Below are 17893 nucleotides of genomic sequence, written 5' to 3'. Positions count from 1 at the left end.
ATTTTACAAGCAGTAGGGAAAAACATATTTTAGGCTTTACTTTGCCCTGGCTTGCACATTAATATGAAAATAATTGTGTAAATAGACTTCATTCATAAACGATATGACTTTTTTGCAGAAGTCAACACCATGTGCAGCAAACATGCCGATGAACACCATAAGAAAAGAAACAGGGACTCAAAAATAGTAACAAGGGAAGAACTTTGTATGGTGCAATATGTTACTACAATCGTTATCATGATAAATCAAAAACTTTCCACTGCTTTGAAATTCTGCTGATTTCAAATGCATTTGGTTGTCGTACGGAGGGGAGAGAACTAAGACGGCCATTCTGTTTGCATTGTTTACACTGAGAGGTGGCATGTCAACAGGTGTCTAACACGACATCTGTCACACCAGATGCTCACTATCTATTCAGATGTAGACTGCTGTGTTAAGGCTGGAATGTTTGCTAGAGCTTGTCTAAGAAATTAAAAGAACTTCATATTTGTATGAATCTGTATATCGAATATCAAGGCTATCAGACAAGCACTTTTGAGAAACAAATTTTTTGACCGAAAACGGAAACTTGAATCATCCCTATGAACCTGTATACCAAATATCAAAGTAATCAGACAAGCGGTTTTGATGAAAGAAATTTTTGACCAAAAATGACATAAATTTCCTTGAATTATTGAAATTATAGAAACATTAGATGACATAACAATGTTATTCATTAACTTTTTTTGAATTACTTTCCAAACTGTGGAATCTGAAAATGTAAAAACATAGGGAATCAAAATATTCTCAGATCCCATCCATATACCAAGTGCAAAGAATTCTTATCACCCGAATCGCCCGCCCCCTGCTACTACCAGTGGATTTGCAGAACTTTCAAATCTTCCCTTGAATTCCTCCAGGCCCCCCAAACTCTGCAAGTATCCACATAGATCAGGACTTCCTTGACCACGCAAATAACTTGATTCTTTACACTTGTCTGCTCAAAACATAAGTTACCAAACATGTCTTTCATATTTTCATGTTCGACTTTTGCAAAACAGTTTCAACATTTTTGATATCAACTTTTGATTATTATGAGAATGCTTTACAGCTGCATAATTTTTGCAAAGTAATAGACATCAATGTCCAAATTTATTTAAATGAGATATTTTATACTATCAATGTAAAAATAAGATGCAAGTTGAACAATAAGCTTATTTCAACGACTGCAGAAATTTTAATGCCTTATGCGCATGAAAATTGTAATATTTTAGGCTTTAGTGTTTTGATCATCAAAAAGTACTGTTAAACTCTCGTTAAGTGCAATGTTAATGATGTTGGTGATGATGATTGTGGTGGTGGTTCAAAGATTATTTTACTAATCGTCCTGACATATCACTCTTAGGTCCATTGTTACAATTACTTTGGTCAGCTTTATTATTAAATGATAAACTTCAACCAGTACATTAGCAATTAGGAAGAGCTGTGACCCTAGCGAACGACAACCTTTTGACTCAAGACAATTTTTGTAATAAAATGTTTTCCAGAAGAAGTGAAGAACCTATGAAACAGCATGTAGCGGTCCTGTTATGAAATTGGTAGCACCTGAATGAAATTAAAACTCATGAAACAAAAGATTATATGAATGCTAACAATGCCATCTACCTAATCGTACACATTTTCGTCGAATTGGTTGACAAATTTAAAATACATGTAAGCAGTTACTCACCATGGTTCACTTGTTCTAAATCACTCTGCATCTGATTGAACATAGCCTTGCTGGCTTCACTCATTTCCTTCTCGCGAATATGCTGGATGGTGGCAAATTCCCGCTGCACCATAAGGTTTTGACCAGCTTCAAGTTGGGCTGCTTTACTCTGACTGGTGTGCTTGCTTGAATGTTTTTCCAGCAATACAAACTTCGAGATCATACAGTCCTTCGTGCTAAGAACACTACTTTCAGTGTCACTATTAGTCCGAAGTTTGTCCCTCTTTCTTTCTGACTGGCCCAGTTTGCTTTCTTCATCTAGGACGGTCAGCTTGAGCTTGTGGCGCTTTGTTGCAAAAGTCGTTCTGAAGTGATGTAATTCCTCAATACGGAAATCATCTCTGCTCAGTACATCAGAGTTGGTTTTGCTGTCCTGTATCTGTATCTTTGACAGGATCAGACTTAGCTTGTCAATCGTTTGGCTTTGGATAGGATCCTTATAATTCACAGTCTGAAGGGCAGTTACTGCAGCAACACTGTGTCGACGAGATGGCACTGTCACTGGACCTGTTGTGATGGAAGTGAGAACAGCATGGCAAGTAAGGAATTAAAAAAAGAATTTATTATAACGTTTAATGTAATTTGTGCATACGGGAGTCAAGTTTTGAGAGGATGTGTAAAAAATATATCCATTCATGGATCAGATCACTATTAAACTTGAAGTTACTTTTAAAAAAACAAAGTTAATGTAGATTTAAACTAACTCTGATAGCTTTTGAGTTATATCCTTGTGCGACTTCATAAATATAATTTGTCCACTATTCGTCTAGACACAAAGGAAACATACTATTCTCATTATATTTCAAAAGAGTATGCTGCAAACATTAGGACGAGAAGAAATATTTTTGTTCGCATAATTTTCTTTTACTTTAAACATTAGCATTAAAGTCCTGAAATAATGTTAATCAAGAGTGGAAAATGGTCAACAACTTTGCATGAAGGTAGACTCAGTAATACAGTATTTTGAATCAGACCATATTGCATATTCTACATTTCGCCTTTAATGTGTCTTGATTCCTTCAATGGACTATCTAATCATTATTTTCACCGAAATGTAATTTTAAATGAGAGGTGCTCCCTTTCTGTTAAAGGTAGAATGCGCTGACAGATAGTCGGCCACTCAAATTTCAACAATTCCTTTCTCATCAACCACTTGTGGGGGTTCATTTTAAAGCTCCTCGAGAAAGAAAAACTCACTTTCTTAGTTTTTCGAAAATCCAAAATTTAATTTTCCCATACAAAGTTAACACAGGCATGGTTGCCATTTTGAATTTCAAATATCGCAAAATGTTTGGGAATTTGTTTTGTTTCTTCCAAACTTTGCATGGCGACGCCTGATTTTTATTGTTGATTGTTGTTGATTTAGTAAGAGAATGGTTGAAAGCTTCATTCAGAAAAGTTTGAGTTTAAGTCTTTCACTTTCGAGGTCGCATTCTACCTTCATGTTCCAAGACAAGAAATTGACCTTTATAATCTCACAGTTCTGTAATGATTAATAAGCTCAGAACCCCCGCAAATTGTACATTTTTTACAAGCGACCTAACGGCCGATATAGCTCCGCTGTGTTTATGTAGAGGATAACTATTTTTGAAACATGTTGATGAAGAAGGTGGAAATCTTTGATAGCTCATTTCAGTGGCTAGAAAAAGTGGTTAAAATAGCTACAAAAATACATAATTGAAGATTTCATCAAAATTTGAATATATCAAATTGGATCATTCCTAAGAACATGTCAACCAAAGCTATCTGACGAGTATTTTTTGAGAATAAAATTTTCTGACCAAAAATGGCAAAAATTTCCCCAAACGATAAAAATTGCACATTTCACCGTAATTTCAATACATCATATATTGAAATAATTCCTTGGAACCTGTATACCAAATATCAAAGCTATCGACTTGCAGTTTTTGAGAAACACATTTTTTGACCAAAAATGGCAAAAATTGTCAAGAAAATACAAAATTGCAGATTTCATCATAATTTCACAATATTACAGGCAGTTAATCTGTAGGAACCTGCATATCGAATTTCAAAGCTATCAGACCAGTACTTTTTGAGAAACACATTTTTTGACCAAAAATGGAAAAATTGCCCCAAAAATACAAAAATGCTGATTTCACCATTATTTCAATAAATATCATTTAGTTCATCTATTGGAAACTGTATACCAAATTTCAAAGCTATCAGATGAGTTGTTTTGGAAATACACATTTTGTGCCAAATATGGCAAAAAATTGCAAGAAAACACAAAATTATATATTTCATCAGATATTAAATATATATTACTTAGTTTATCTATAGAAACCTGTATACCGAATTTCAAAGCTACTAGACCATTACTTTTTTAAGAAACACATTTTTTGACCACAAATGGAAAAAATTGCCCCAAAAATTCAAAATTGCAGATTTCATTATAATTTCAATAAATATCATTTAGTTCATCTATAGAAACCTGTATGCTAAATTTCAAAGCTATCAGATGAGTAGTTTTGGAAATACACATTTTTTGACAAAAATGGCAAAAATTGCCCCCAAAAATACAAAATTACAGATTTCATCAGAAATTCAATATATTTTACTAAGTTCATCTATAGAAGCTTGTATACCAAATTTCAAAGCTATCAGACCAGTACTTTTTGGAAAAGACATTTTTTGATCAAATAGGGCAAAAATTGCCCCAAAAATACAAAATTGCAGATTTCATAATAATTTCAATAAATATCATTTCGTTCATCTGTAGGAACCTGTATATCAAATTGCAAAGCTATTAGATGAGTAGTTTTGGAAATACACATTTTTTGACAAAAATGGCAAAAATTGCCCCCAAATTACAAAATTGCAGATTTCATCATAATTTCAACAAATGTCATTTCGTTCATCTGTAGAAACTTGTATATCAAATTGAAAAGCTATCAGATGAGTAGTTTTGGTAATACACATTTTTTGACCAAAAATGGCAAAAGTTGCCCCAAAAATACAAAATTGCAGATTTCATCATAATTTCAATAAATATCATTTCGTTCATCTGTAGGAATCTGTATATCAAATTGCAAAGCTATTAGATGAGTAGTTTTGGAAATACACATTTTTTGACAAAAATGGCAAAAATTGCCCCAAAATTACAAAATTGCAGATTTCATCATAATTTCAATAAATATCATTTCGTTCATCTGTAGAAACTTGTATATCAAATTGCAAAGCTATCAGATGAGTAGTTTTGGAAATACACATTTTTTGACCAAAAATGGCAAAAATTGCCCCAAAAATACAAAATTACAGATTTCATCTGAAACTTAATATATTACTAAGTTTATCTGTAGAAACCTGTATATTAAATTTCAAAACCATCAGACCAGTACTTTTTGAGAAACACATTTTTTGACCAAAAATGGCAAAAATTGCCTTAAAAATGCAAATTTGCATATTTCTGCACAATTTGAACAAATCTGAAATAGATCATCCCTAGGGACCTATATACCAAATATCAAAGCTGTCTGTCCTGTAGTTTTGAAGAAGAAGATTTTTAAAGAGTTTTTTACCAAAAACGACAAAAATTGCCTTAAAAATACAAATCTGCAAATTTCACCACGATTTGAACAAATCTAACTGAAGTCACCCCAAGTAAACTGCATATCAAATTTCAAAGCAATCGGACAAGCGGTTTCAGAGAAGATTTTTTACCAAAAACAGCAAAAATGCCCCCAAAATACAAATATGCAAATTTCACCACGATTTGAAGAAACGTACGTGACGTCACCCCAAGTAAACAGCATATAAAATTTCAAAGCAATCGGACTTGCAGTTTCAGAGGAGAAGGCAATTGTTGACAGACGACGGATGATGACGACGGATGACGGACTACAACGGAAAATCAACCTGTTTGATAAGCTCGCGGAGCTAAAAGACCTAAGTATAGGGGAACATTTTGGTATCAACAGTGTCACCATTTTTTACATAACTATCACGCGACAGGTCATCTGCATAACCTTTCAAAAATCGGTTTTCCCGATGTTTTGTCTCCATTCTTCAAAATATTTGACTCAAGCTTTCTGGAATACAAGCTACCACAATGCTCTTCCAAGGTTTGTCGCAGATTTTTTATACTTTGCTTAGTTATATTTCAGAGCACAATTTTAGAGGAATCAACTAGGATTGAATTCACCGCTCTGGAAGTTTTTCTGGCATAAAATTGTTCTAGAAGGTTTAAAACAATTCTGAGACACACTTTGGAAGATCCTTAGGACAGCTTGCACTCACACAAATTTCAGCAACATATCTCAAAGCATTGAAACAAAACATAGGGAAAACAGATTTTTGAAACGTTGTGCAAATTACCTGTAACGTCATATGGTATGTATACAATGGTCACACTATGGTAACCAAAATGTTCCCCTATATCTGGGCTTTCCGAAAATATATAATTTACGGGGGTTCTGAGCTTATTAACCACCAGAGAATTGTTAGATTAAAAAGGTCAATTTCTTGTCTTGGAACCTCAACTCGAGTAACTTTACGCGTCGGGATATCCTATCACAGGTAAGGTAAATAAAAATGAGGTTCAAAAACATTATGAGATAGTATTGAAGGAGCATATCAGACATTAATTGGCATATGAACTGTAATCAAACAAATCAGAGTAAAATGTAAAAGTCGAGGCATGAACACAGTGTATTTACTATGACACAAGTACTTATTATTATGGAGCAAATGCTTGTTATAGCGTATTTTTGAAAGTTATATAGTTTAATGCTTTGGCCTCAGTCCCTAACATCATGAATTTTACGCATTAATTCTGACAGAGAAATTTTCAGTGAGCATCTGACCACCAGATCCAAGATACACCTGAGGTACAATTAAATATTCAAAACAAACCGGGAATACTTTTTCATCATTAGCAAAAAGAAGCCTGTTTAAAGAATGCTTTTATTACCTGTGATCAGTGGCAGTTCCCTTTTGCAGAGTAAATAATTCTGTACTGGAATATAGATATCAAGGGTTAGATAGTGAGCTTGAATCTTGCTGAGTAGTGTTGGTGTGATAATTGTAGAATGGATGGTTTTGTCCAGTCGTCCACTGATATACTCACTCCACAGTGCTTCCAGTGCTTCGAGTGAACGGCATTTTACCACATAGCGTAGACAACCTTTACCTCCGTTCACCACTTCCAGGCCATCATGTATGTTGCTTATGACTCTCCCTGTCCCCTCACTTGCTGGCCTGTTTCCTTCTATTGTGTAGAAGCGATCAGTCACATCTGACATGGATGAACCGTTGTCTGCGTTACCGTGTGCAGTCGATAGATGAACATCAACTGACCCTAAATAACAGGGAGTATGATGCTTTAATGAATGGTCAGCGCCAACAATTATTTCTGTCCAAATAACAGGCAATGCATTACAATTCATCAACATGTCGACATCCTGTCCTTTTAATTGTATTTACCCCAACTTTAAGGACACAATTGCACAATATTTGAACATATACAGAAGAGAAGCCTAATGTACTGATACATAAACTTCTGACTTGTGTAAACTCTTTTCTACAATGTTAGAACACTTACTGACCCTGCCAGAGGGACTGTGGTATAATAAGTACATGAAAGATCTTCAACAAGTAATATATATATATATATATATATATATATATATATATATATATATATATATATATATATATATATATATATATATATATATATATATATATATATATATATATATATATATATATATCATTTATTTACTGTATTGCAATTTTCTATCCCTCTTCGTGATATTGGTTTTAAATTGTCCCAACATTGTTTTGAAGAGCTATAGGGCCCAACTTGTGACTATTGTTTTGTAAATTTATTATGATTCTTTGAGAAACCTCTTACCCATTGTTCGCTCCTCTTGAGTTGAGCGTTGACTGTTGATGGCAGCATCCTCTGGTGTGGACTGGGTGCAACCTACGGTGGACATCGTCGTTTCTAAGAATACAAGAAAGCCGAACGTGAGACGAGATAAACCACAAATACATACTCTATTTAGATATTTAGACAAGATTTAAGGAGCATTAATACATCTATTATGTAAAATCGAGTATGATCTAGCTTCATTACATATACCAGTATATAATCTTCAGGTTGGTTTTCTGAGAAATCTCGAGAAATATTTATGATGTTATCAACATATTTGTATACCATCTTGATAGTTTTCTATTTTTAGTGAATTGCTAGATGAAGAATAGCCTGTACCTACATGCACAGTGAAGCTTTTGCTTTAAGGATATACCCTTAGACGCCATATTGATCAGGCACTGCAATATTGTGTTTGGTAGCAATGGGAAAAGATTATCCTCCGTTTTGTTGAAATATTCCTACCTTTTGTTGAACGGTCGTCAGCTGCAGATGAAGACTCCGGCTTCTGAGGTAGCTGAACGTATAATTCTACTGCACGTCGTAATTTAGAGTTTATTCTTTCTATTACTCCCATCACTTCAGTTCCCATTATCTCTCTAACTTGGGACGCTTTGCTTCTGTACATGTCATAATTATCAATAATATCGATTATTCTTTTCTTTAATTCGTCTGGTTTACCACGCATTTCGACAACCATATTGTGACGATATTCAGAAAAGTATTGTTGAATAAAATAATCACCTTCCGACATTTGTGGAACAATGATCGGTTTACCACTGGCTATCGTTGCCATAGTGACATTCAGCGAATTTTGAGAGCGCGGTGGTATTATGAGAAGGTGTGAATACCTAATTTCATCTGTAAATGTAATATTTGTAAAACCTTTGATTATTAGTGTAAGTTTAGAGTGTGGTTTTAAACGCTTACTTATGTCACTATCCCCATGCTTATCATGGCAGAGAATTTTCCATTTAGGTGGTTCATCATTAACTTTATCATAAGTTTTTGCTACAAGATTTATGGCCGCTGGGATTAAATCTCGGTGTGTCAGTTCTGATACAAAGCAGGTTTCAAAAGGTGTCAAAATTTGAAAGTTGCATTTCTGTGGCATGCTTTTAGTCGGCACTTTGAAATATAGCGTTTGTGGTTGCGGTAAGAGAAGAAAATGTGATATTAGTTGTTCACCAAGCCTGTCATGAAAGTATTCAAATATTTTCTTCCCTATGGACAATACGGCATCTGCTCGTAAATTTTGGACATCCAGTAATTCACAGTTTAAATCAAATGCTTCCTTGTCATTGACAAATATATTGAACATATCATGTTTCAGTTCCTCCGGACTCCATATATTGACATGAAAGTATTTTGCAGCGACTAGAACCTTGTCTTTAATGTCCAGAGCGACTGATGATGTAACCATTCCGAATCCGAGAACGAATTTCAAGTTTTCGAGTTTTCCTAGTTGGGGAAAGAAAGTTTTGTGCGCTACTAGCCAAATGTAAGTTGGTCTCAAAGTTTTATAGTGAGAATTTCTTTCGGGCAAAATTAAATTTACTCCTAAACGTGTAGCCTCTTTAACAGTATTGTCGTCCGCTTCTAAAACTGTGCAGTGAATTACAAGTCCCCATGTTTTCAGCAGACCAATTAATAGGTATAGCGCAGCTGCAATGCCACCATGGATTGGAGAACCCCATCTATCCATCACAATTAGTGCAGCAGGACGATGGAGATCTATTGCCAGTTTCTGTAGAAGAAATTTTAAAAATCAATCAGTTAATGGGATAGAAAGTAGCTTCGCATATCTCTGATCAAATGATGTGTTTGAGATTTTGCAATTAAAATTCATTTTGTCAAGGCGACAAAGAAATTTGACAAGTGGCTGCTGAGAAGCTTAATGGAAAGATTCTAAGTAATACAAATATGCAAATCGTATGATCATTTATTAAACACGAATGACCTCTCCACTGATAAGCAACTTACAAAAGTTTATCAAATTCAAGAATGCAGATGCAAAAATATGAAATGCGTCGAAAACCGTAAATTGGCAAGTGTACACTATTTATGCAAGCTTCACCGACTGAAGCCTTTCAATTCTTTGTTTGCGTGACTTAAACTGTAGAAAGAATTTCAGTCAAAAATTGTCGACGGTGGTTAAAGACAGACAAACAGATAAACACACTGGCAGATATAAGCACATTAACAGCTCCATGAGCATACAGGCGAAACAAAATCAACGAGATAGTGACACAGGAGATACTCTCTCTTTGTTCTTCTATAAGTGAAGCTTTACTCTTGTTCAAGCCCAATCACAATTCTATAGAGAATAACAGTGATCAGATGGCATAAAATTTCGTGTCAACATTGTGTGTGTGTGAGTGTTTTAGCGATGAAAGACTTGCTATACCTACCGGCATCTTTTGCCGTACACCTTCCTCATTTGTATTCTCACCGTCATCATCATCATCGTCTCCATCACCTTCATCATCAGCATTGCCATCATCGTCTTCATTACCACTCACATGTTTTCTTTTTCTGGTTTCTCTGTCACCACTCGCACCGCTGCCACTTGCCACAGCATCCGCCATGTCTCGACAGAATTTAGCAGAGCTAAATGACATCAAAATTAACAAAACATGTTTCGATAAGTAACAGGATTGGCACACCAGCAATAGCTTAGTCAAAAACACGATTGGAACTACTGAATAGGATCTTTTAATTGTTCAATTTTATGTTAGGTACACTATAGCTGAAAGTTCCTATATTACGAATTATCCGTAAAACCAAGGTAGATAAGCTTAAATTTGCTGAATAAATTAAACCGACAGTACAATATCCCATTCTAACACATTTGTTTCGTGTTAAACTAAAGCGTCACTTCTTAACTTCACCATTAATAAATTTGTGGCTATTTACTACATCAAGCAAATATTACTGTATCTAGCTACACTTCTCGCGAGAGACCTTCAATTTGGTAAAAAATGTGTTCCGCAAATGTTTCAAGCAAACACACTGTTTTAAGTTAACCTGCCTATACGTCGATGAAATTCGGCATGTTGTTTTCCTATGATGCTGATCTGTAACGCTCACAATCTGTTCAATTAAAGATCAATAATTAAGTCTTTATGACAACGTAAAACTGCACCAACCCTCTAAGAATACCTAAATTAGTCGCGATCATAATCTCGTTAAATTTGTATTCTGTATATATCAGGGGCAGCAAACAATGAATTAAGTGCAAAAAAACCTGCCGGAAACGATAATAATGTTTTTAGTACAACTACAAGCCAATTATAAGACAAGGTAAACATGATAGCTATTGTGCCTATTAATTTTTGAAAGACCAATTGTACTTAGAGAAGTATATAGTTTTATAGAATAATGTAAATATTGCATAAATATGCTTACTTGCAAAGGTTAAAAAGTATTATTTTAAAGGTCAAAGGTCAATAAGAAATTATTCCGGGGGCCATGACACACGGAGAGAGGGTTACTCTTTTTTGTGCGTGAACTTTAGGAAGGGTCATTATTTTTTATGCGAGCACTTTTGAAGGGTAATATTTCGAGCAGTGTGATTTTGAAAAACATCAGCCCCCCTCCCCTTGTAATTTCTGTCCAGTCCCTTATGACCTTCCCCTGATATGGTGCAGAATGTGCATATGTGTCTAATTCATTGCACAGAAGTAAAGGAGTTCACTTCTACAGCACCAGTAAATGGTAATGTGTGGGTAATGTATGTCATATGTCAGTAGAATGGCTTCAACATGTATTTATTGAAGACAGAGACCAGTGGGAAAATGTTGCCAGGTCTAAGTCTGGTGGAAGTGCTGCACAACTGTTGTAAGGTTAAGGCGATAAGATATAGCGCTCTTGTCATCCCAACGCAATATCAATGGTAAACGGTTTAGTGAGTCCTGTGATGTTTGCTTTTGCGGGCTTGCTTATCAGTATCTATATACACCATGTTAAAATACGAATGCCTTGCGAATGTACAGGAAAAATAAAAGAACATTCTGCTATTAAAACGTGACCTCAAGAAAGTGCACATACAAAGAATTACCTCGTCAGAATGACGGATTTATCAGAAGAGTGACTGAAAATAAACATACAAATAGATTTGATGAGGATTTTGTATGGTGCACTTCAATATATTGCGACCTGAAATAAACCCTGCATAATTAGCTTGGGTAATATTTCATGCCAACCTGTCCGCTCGTGTATATGCGTACCAGGGACTTGCATTCCAAATATAACCTCGGTACATCCGGATCCGCATTCTGACTAGTTAAGATAAAACGTTAGTAAGAATATAAATTCTAACTTGTTAAATAAGTCATTAAAAGTAGATATCTCATTATTACAGCAGACCGTAGAGAATATTAACATTTAGTTTTGTTGATTTTAATGACTTTCAACGAGAACGAATTGTTAACAACAGGCAGAAGATAGAGGTATTTTAATTTTTGTCAATGAAATGACTGAAATGAGGACAATGATCATAAACCTACACACAAATCGTACACAACAAGTTATCTCTTAGGGAACAAGCAATATAATATGGGCCAAAAAGAAAGTTGGACACCATAAAAATTGTGTTCAAAAAAGTGTTCAAGAGCGGGGGCTTCAAAATTCTACAGGACCACAAGGAGGCCCACGACATTACACCCATGCAAAGCCTACCAATAAACCACTCTAAATAGGGCAGAAAACAATACTTTCAAAAACCACTTTTCTGAGGTATCTAACGAAACAGCTTTGTTTTAATGACAAACGATCATATATATGGTTTGTGCTTGTGAATGACTATAATGCAGACTGTTACAGTATGCATGGGCATGAGAAATGACAACAACGGTTGGCTATCATGGGCATACTGGAAAGGGAGACAATTTGCCAGGAAAAGACGTTCAAACAAAACAATTAACAGCTACAGCCTTACAATTGCGCCCATAGACTTCAATGTATAACACATGTAATACTTTTTTGTGACATTGAAATATCACATATATATGTTGTACACCTAAGCACAACTTAATTAAATCAACAACAATAATTGTCAAACTAATTCGAAGCATTCGATTGGTAAATTCTTGTTATATTTGTTTAATTGAATGTTCTATATGTCAAGGCATAGGCCGTAGAAGAATATAGTCACTGGTTAGTTTTTGGATCAGCAAGGTTGAATAATCAGACCGACGAGAGATTACAGTTCGGCAGTTTGGTGAACAACCCTGGATTGTTGGTTTCTGCATTCATTTGTCTACTGTCAGAGCTGTAGTCCATATCTTGTGACCTTAAGTGACCTGAGGTTTTAAACAAATATTCCAATCCAGCGTAGGCCTCATGTCATGTCAACTCAGCCCAATTAATGTTCAGAGACCTGGACCTCTGTCACGTGTACAGGTATGAAATTCTGCCGATTCAATTGTTACTGTACAGTGGCTTTAAATCCTAAACTTAAGGGTGAATGATTCTTTCAAATTGTATTCATCACCGTTAGCATATTCCGGGGACATTGCTATTGTGCCGCATGCATGCTTCCGCCCTAAAGCAATTTATGGCCAATGTTTACACCGGGGAACAATGAATAAACAACAAGTACAGTCATTCACACACTCCTCTGAAGCCTGCCCAATCAAATCTTAGAGAAACCAATTTAGGAAATATGACTTGAAAGCATGCTATCAAAATTTCATTACATTCAGAGCCATTACTCAGAGATGCATGAATTAGTTCCATTTCACGGGAAGAACAATGTATCATTTCACATAATGATATTGTATATTTTTGAAATCGTCGATCCAATAGGTTATGATACTATGTCTTCTCTATGATCCTATAGGTTATGATACTATGTCTTATCTATGGAAACAAACCAATGCATGGTTGATCTTTTGCATAATTTTCGTTTAATGTAATATCATTGTTTTATTATTTTTGACTGTCTATGTTCACTCTTGTTATCTTTGAATGCCAGTGAGGAAGTATAATAGATAGTATAATAAATAAATAAAGAATAAATATAAATAAAAGTATAACAAATAAATAAATAAATAAAGTTAACATTGATGTTTAATTCGTCGACCAATATTTTGATTACACACTCCTAAGGCTTTTTTGTTCAGAGATGGATAAATATAGCACGACTGGACCCCGTGTCTCTCTATGCAGAAGTCCCTCCCCGCCAACTAGATGATGCAATTATCTTAAAGGATGATGTTAAGCACACTTTTATTAATCGTTACGGCAACTATGAAATGCATGCGGACATTAAAATTTGCGAATTGTAATTGAATGTGCCACCTCGTTAGACTTAATTACACTACTTTGCATCCATAAGCTGGCTGTTGTCAAGGACTGACGTACAGAAATTTCTGAATGATCTTTCTTTGCCTAAAAATAGTACATCATGACACTCTGTGATTAATCACAACGGGAAAACAACGGTAGTATTCATTCCACCCAGTATGCGACACTATGCGTTTGTCAGGGACGGGAAAGATAAAGATAAGGCAATGAATAAAGCGAAAACATAAAAACCGATACGAGTGAAACCGGAGCAGAGATTGGAGAGAAAACATGGACATTACATTTGTACACTTTGTGACATTTTATGACAGCCAACTGTCATGAAGGATGCTTATAAGTTTATCTTTGCGGACGTGCCATGCTACTACCCTAATTAATGTCCACTGGCATGGAGTACAAGATCTTTTACATTATGCGATTGTAACTGCCGTTGGCTGAATTGTCGAACGATTTCAGTCAACCAATCACGCAATATTTTATGTCTGGCGACCGTCAAGAGACCTCGGATTAAACAGTTCAGTCTGCCATAGAATATAGGCCTACTCAAGCCAGGCGTACCTGCACTCGTCAACAGGATGTAGCATTCATGATGCCGTACAAATCTGTCACGATAAAAGACTTTATGATGGAAACTAAAGAATGCAGGTGCTGTCAACTAAGCTGTTCGTGCAAAAAGGTATTCGTGCGCAGTTTTTCAGCGGGCGGGCAAATTTCAAAACTAATCAGCGGTCGGGGGGATAAATCTCAATATTTACTTTGGGAGGGGAAGAAATTTTATTTTTAGTTGGCGATGATAAAATTTTTGACAGTGGGTACAGGAAAATACTACGAAGGAGGGATCGGAGAGATCAAGCGTCAACTTAGAGCTGAACTTAGAGGGGAGCAATGTTCCGAGACATACTGCTCGCACGGTTTTGCGTTTATCTGGGTTGGGCAGATCGTCTATGTAGCCGACACGAACGCCCAGTGGGCATCTACTAGTGGGCAATGTGGGATTTCAGTAGTGGGGAGAGGGCAGTGGGGGTGGCATACCATAGATACTGGAGGGCAGTGGGCATCAAAATTCAGTAGGAGGGCATATTTTCCGCACATGCCAATGGGAGGGCCTCCAAATTTTAGGTCAAGGTCAAAAATAAGTAAAAATCGGCATATCAACCTACAAAATCTGTTTTATGATGATTTTGCGAAACTGATGAAATTTACCAGTTGGCGGCACCTGAGAATGGTTTGTTCCTTGGAAGGTTTTGTGTTGACGGATTGTTGGAGTAAATGCTAGCTGGAGAAAAATCAACCATAAAATTCACTCGCCCAGCCGTTGTTTGCAACCAATTTTTTTACGGAAGGTGGTTCTTGATATCTTCTATCAGATATTTGTCGTTGAAAGTCGATTGCGTACAGTATGTCAGTGACATTTTACTATTTCTTGCACGCTCCCTTGAATGTTTTTCGACTGGCACCAGATTGTTGCATCTTTTTCTGAGACTACAGATTTCATGTTTATGTACGAAACATACATGCTTTACTTTAGGGTAGATGTATGGGGTAGTGGGTCACAGAATAGTTTTTAGTTTCTTGAACAGGTCAATGGGCACATATTTCAGGTAGAAAAGCACAGTTTTAGTATTCATGACAAAATCAATTATGAGTCAAAAACTTGATATAGCTTTATGAAATTTATATCTCATTTAAAAAAACAATAATTTTGCTTTGCATTATCTATTTCACTCTTAAATAGCGAGGGCTGCAAACATTGACATTCAAAAACATGATTAGAATCATAAGAAGAAAAAAATTGGAAAAACTCTTTTTCAAAATAAAATGGTCGTTTTGTTATCATAGTATCTAAAGAACATAATGTGAAATATTAACAGAATTTGACCTAGCCAGAAGGGAGTTATTTTTTTAAATGTTGAAAACGGGAAAGTAAATAAGCCATTAAATCGGGTGATTTACATAAATTTACAATTCTTTCACACAAAATGTACAACCTCTCGCCATTTTAAAAGGTGATACCAACCAATATTTTAGTCTTTGATTAACAATTGACTAAATGCACAAACAAAGCACAACACCTGTGACACCCCTTCAGAATGACACAAAATGCTAGAACCATTCTTTATCCTGAAAGGCGTACAAAATTACACATATTTACTGATAAAATAAACACCACACGTGTAAGTTGCAGTACATGATTGTACTGTTTATTCGCTTTTTTGATTTGCCCAGTTTTAGGGAGTAGCAAAGTTTGATTCAGATCTGTACTCAAGTTGGAGAGTTAAACCCTTTTCAGTACAAGGTACTGAATCTTTACCCTTCAGGAATGCACAAAGCCGTTATTGTAAATTATGATAAAGTTCTGACATGTTTTGATAAGCAAATATTGACTGCTGGTTTCGGTAATAAATTACAGACAGGGACTCAGCTTATACCTGGTGACCCTGAAGTGACCTGACGTAAAAAATTCTAGTCTGGCGAAGTCATCTCAACCGACCAAAGCGTGTCTGTGCCTGGTACCGTGTTGTGACTCGGACACTGTAAGAAATGTCGAATCAGTGTGTTGCTAAACATTAGCTCTAGACTGGTTACCAAAGAATGAATGAACTCTCATAAATTAAAGCCATTTCTGAACAACGTTACACCAAACCAAAATCCAACCACATGGGACTGTAATTCAGCCACTGACATATGCTAGATAACCGAGTATCAATGTTTTTATATTATATGCCTGGATGTATTCGATTCTTACTTGGAAGAAGGACCATAATTGGACATATACACTGTGTAATTGATTCGATAAATGTGACCAGATATAACTTATATAGGCGGGCATTTCCATGCACTTTTTACCATGTCTGTAGTTACAACTCTAACTCTAGTCGTGTCTGTGAACGACAATTTAACATTGTCAATGACATTTACAAGAAACTATTATTTCCCTTAACTTGATGTCCGAAAATCCCTGCAATGTTGTCGAACTACCCGATATGTTAGGTTCATGAGTTCTCAGTGACACAAACTATTGCGCAGCAAACCTTTACGTCATCCATTGCATACGCTGAATTAAAACTCAATTATGGCACCATGTATTCATATCAAAGAGTGATCAATAACAGTACAGTATCTTCTACTAACCATCACCTCTGACTTGGTAGGAGGGAAATATTGTTCATGGACGAGTGTATTCAAATAACACCATGACATTTTCTCACTTTCACATCATCGGACACCAGTGCCCTCGTGGAGCTATATATCTTCAAGCCTTGGCCGTGTATGATGACGTATATATTGAAGGATAATGTGGGATTTTCTACAGTGTTCTAGTCACAACGCTGGCAACCTTGGGTAATCCATAAGGAATACCATACAGAAATTAGATTTAATTAAGAAAATTAAGCACAAGTTAATAATATTCAGACATACTAAAATTATAAATCACACGACTTCCATTAAATTTTGAGCAGTGTAATGAAAAGTTCACCTGCTCTCATTTAGAAAACATGATAATATCAATCTCAATCTGGAAAAACACGCATTAATAGGCAAATTTTGCAAGGCCTAGTTTATTGTTTTCAATTTGTACGCGCTTCGAAATTGAAAGTCTTCAACATTTTCTAAAACTTTCCATTTGAATGAAACTTTAAACCAATTTCAAAGTCTTAGTAAAACTCAAAAGCCACTGTGAAAAAATTGTAACCACAGAAACAAACTACCAAACATTAAATTTACCAACACTTGAAATTCAAAGTAACGCCATCACTGTGTTAACTCTCTGGGAGAAAATTAAATTTTGACTAAGTAAGCCTGTGAATGCACTCCATGAGCTTCAAAATTAGCCCTAACAAGTGGTAGACCAAAAATGCTGTAAACTTTTGAGAGTCAGAATATCAGTGTTAATAGCTCATTCTACTTTAATCACTCAGGTCTCATTTTGGAGTTCCCCG

General features: G+C 35.6%; 1 protein-coding gene across 2 annotated transcripts in view; it reads right to left on the bottom strand.

Annotated features, from left to right (window-relative positions):
* LOC139130163 (uncharacterized) overlaps positions 1 to 17893 on the bottom strand; it is a 180009-nt gene that overhangs the window by 158946 nt on the left and 3170 nt on the right. For both annotated transcript variants that reach the window (XM_070695897.1, XM_070695898.1), the window contains exons 2-6: positions 10055 to 10253; positions 8109 to 9390; positions 7623 to 7715; positions 6678 to 7064; positions 1709 to 2254 (exon numbers count right to left, since the gene is read on the bottom strand). In XM_070695897.1, the coding sequence (XP_070551998.1) occupies positions 1709 to 2254; positions 6678 to 7064; positions 7623 to 7715; positions 8109 to 9390; positions 10055 to 10231 (2485 nt within the window). In that variant the 5' untranslated portion in view covers positions 10232 to 10253. The remainder of the gene's footprint in view (positions 1 to 1708; positions 2255 to 6677; positions 7065 to 7622; positions 7716 to 8108; positions 9391 to 10054; positions 10254 to 17893) is intronic.

This window comes from Ptychodera flava, chromosome 3, assembly GCF_041260155.1.
Source record: "Ptychodera flava strain L36383 chromosome 3, AS_Pfla_20210202, whole genome shotgun sequence".
Classification (NCBI taxonomy): domain Eukaryota; kingdom Metazoa; phylum Hemichordata; class Enteropneusta; family Ptychoderidae; genus Ptychodera; species Ptychodera flava.
Note: the sequence above shows the minus strand (reverse complement) of the source record. Positions and strands in the feature narration are given on the sequence as shown.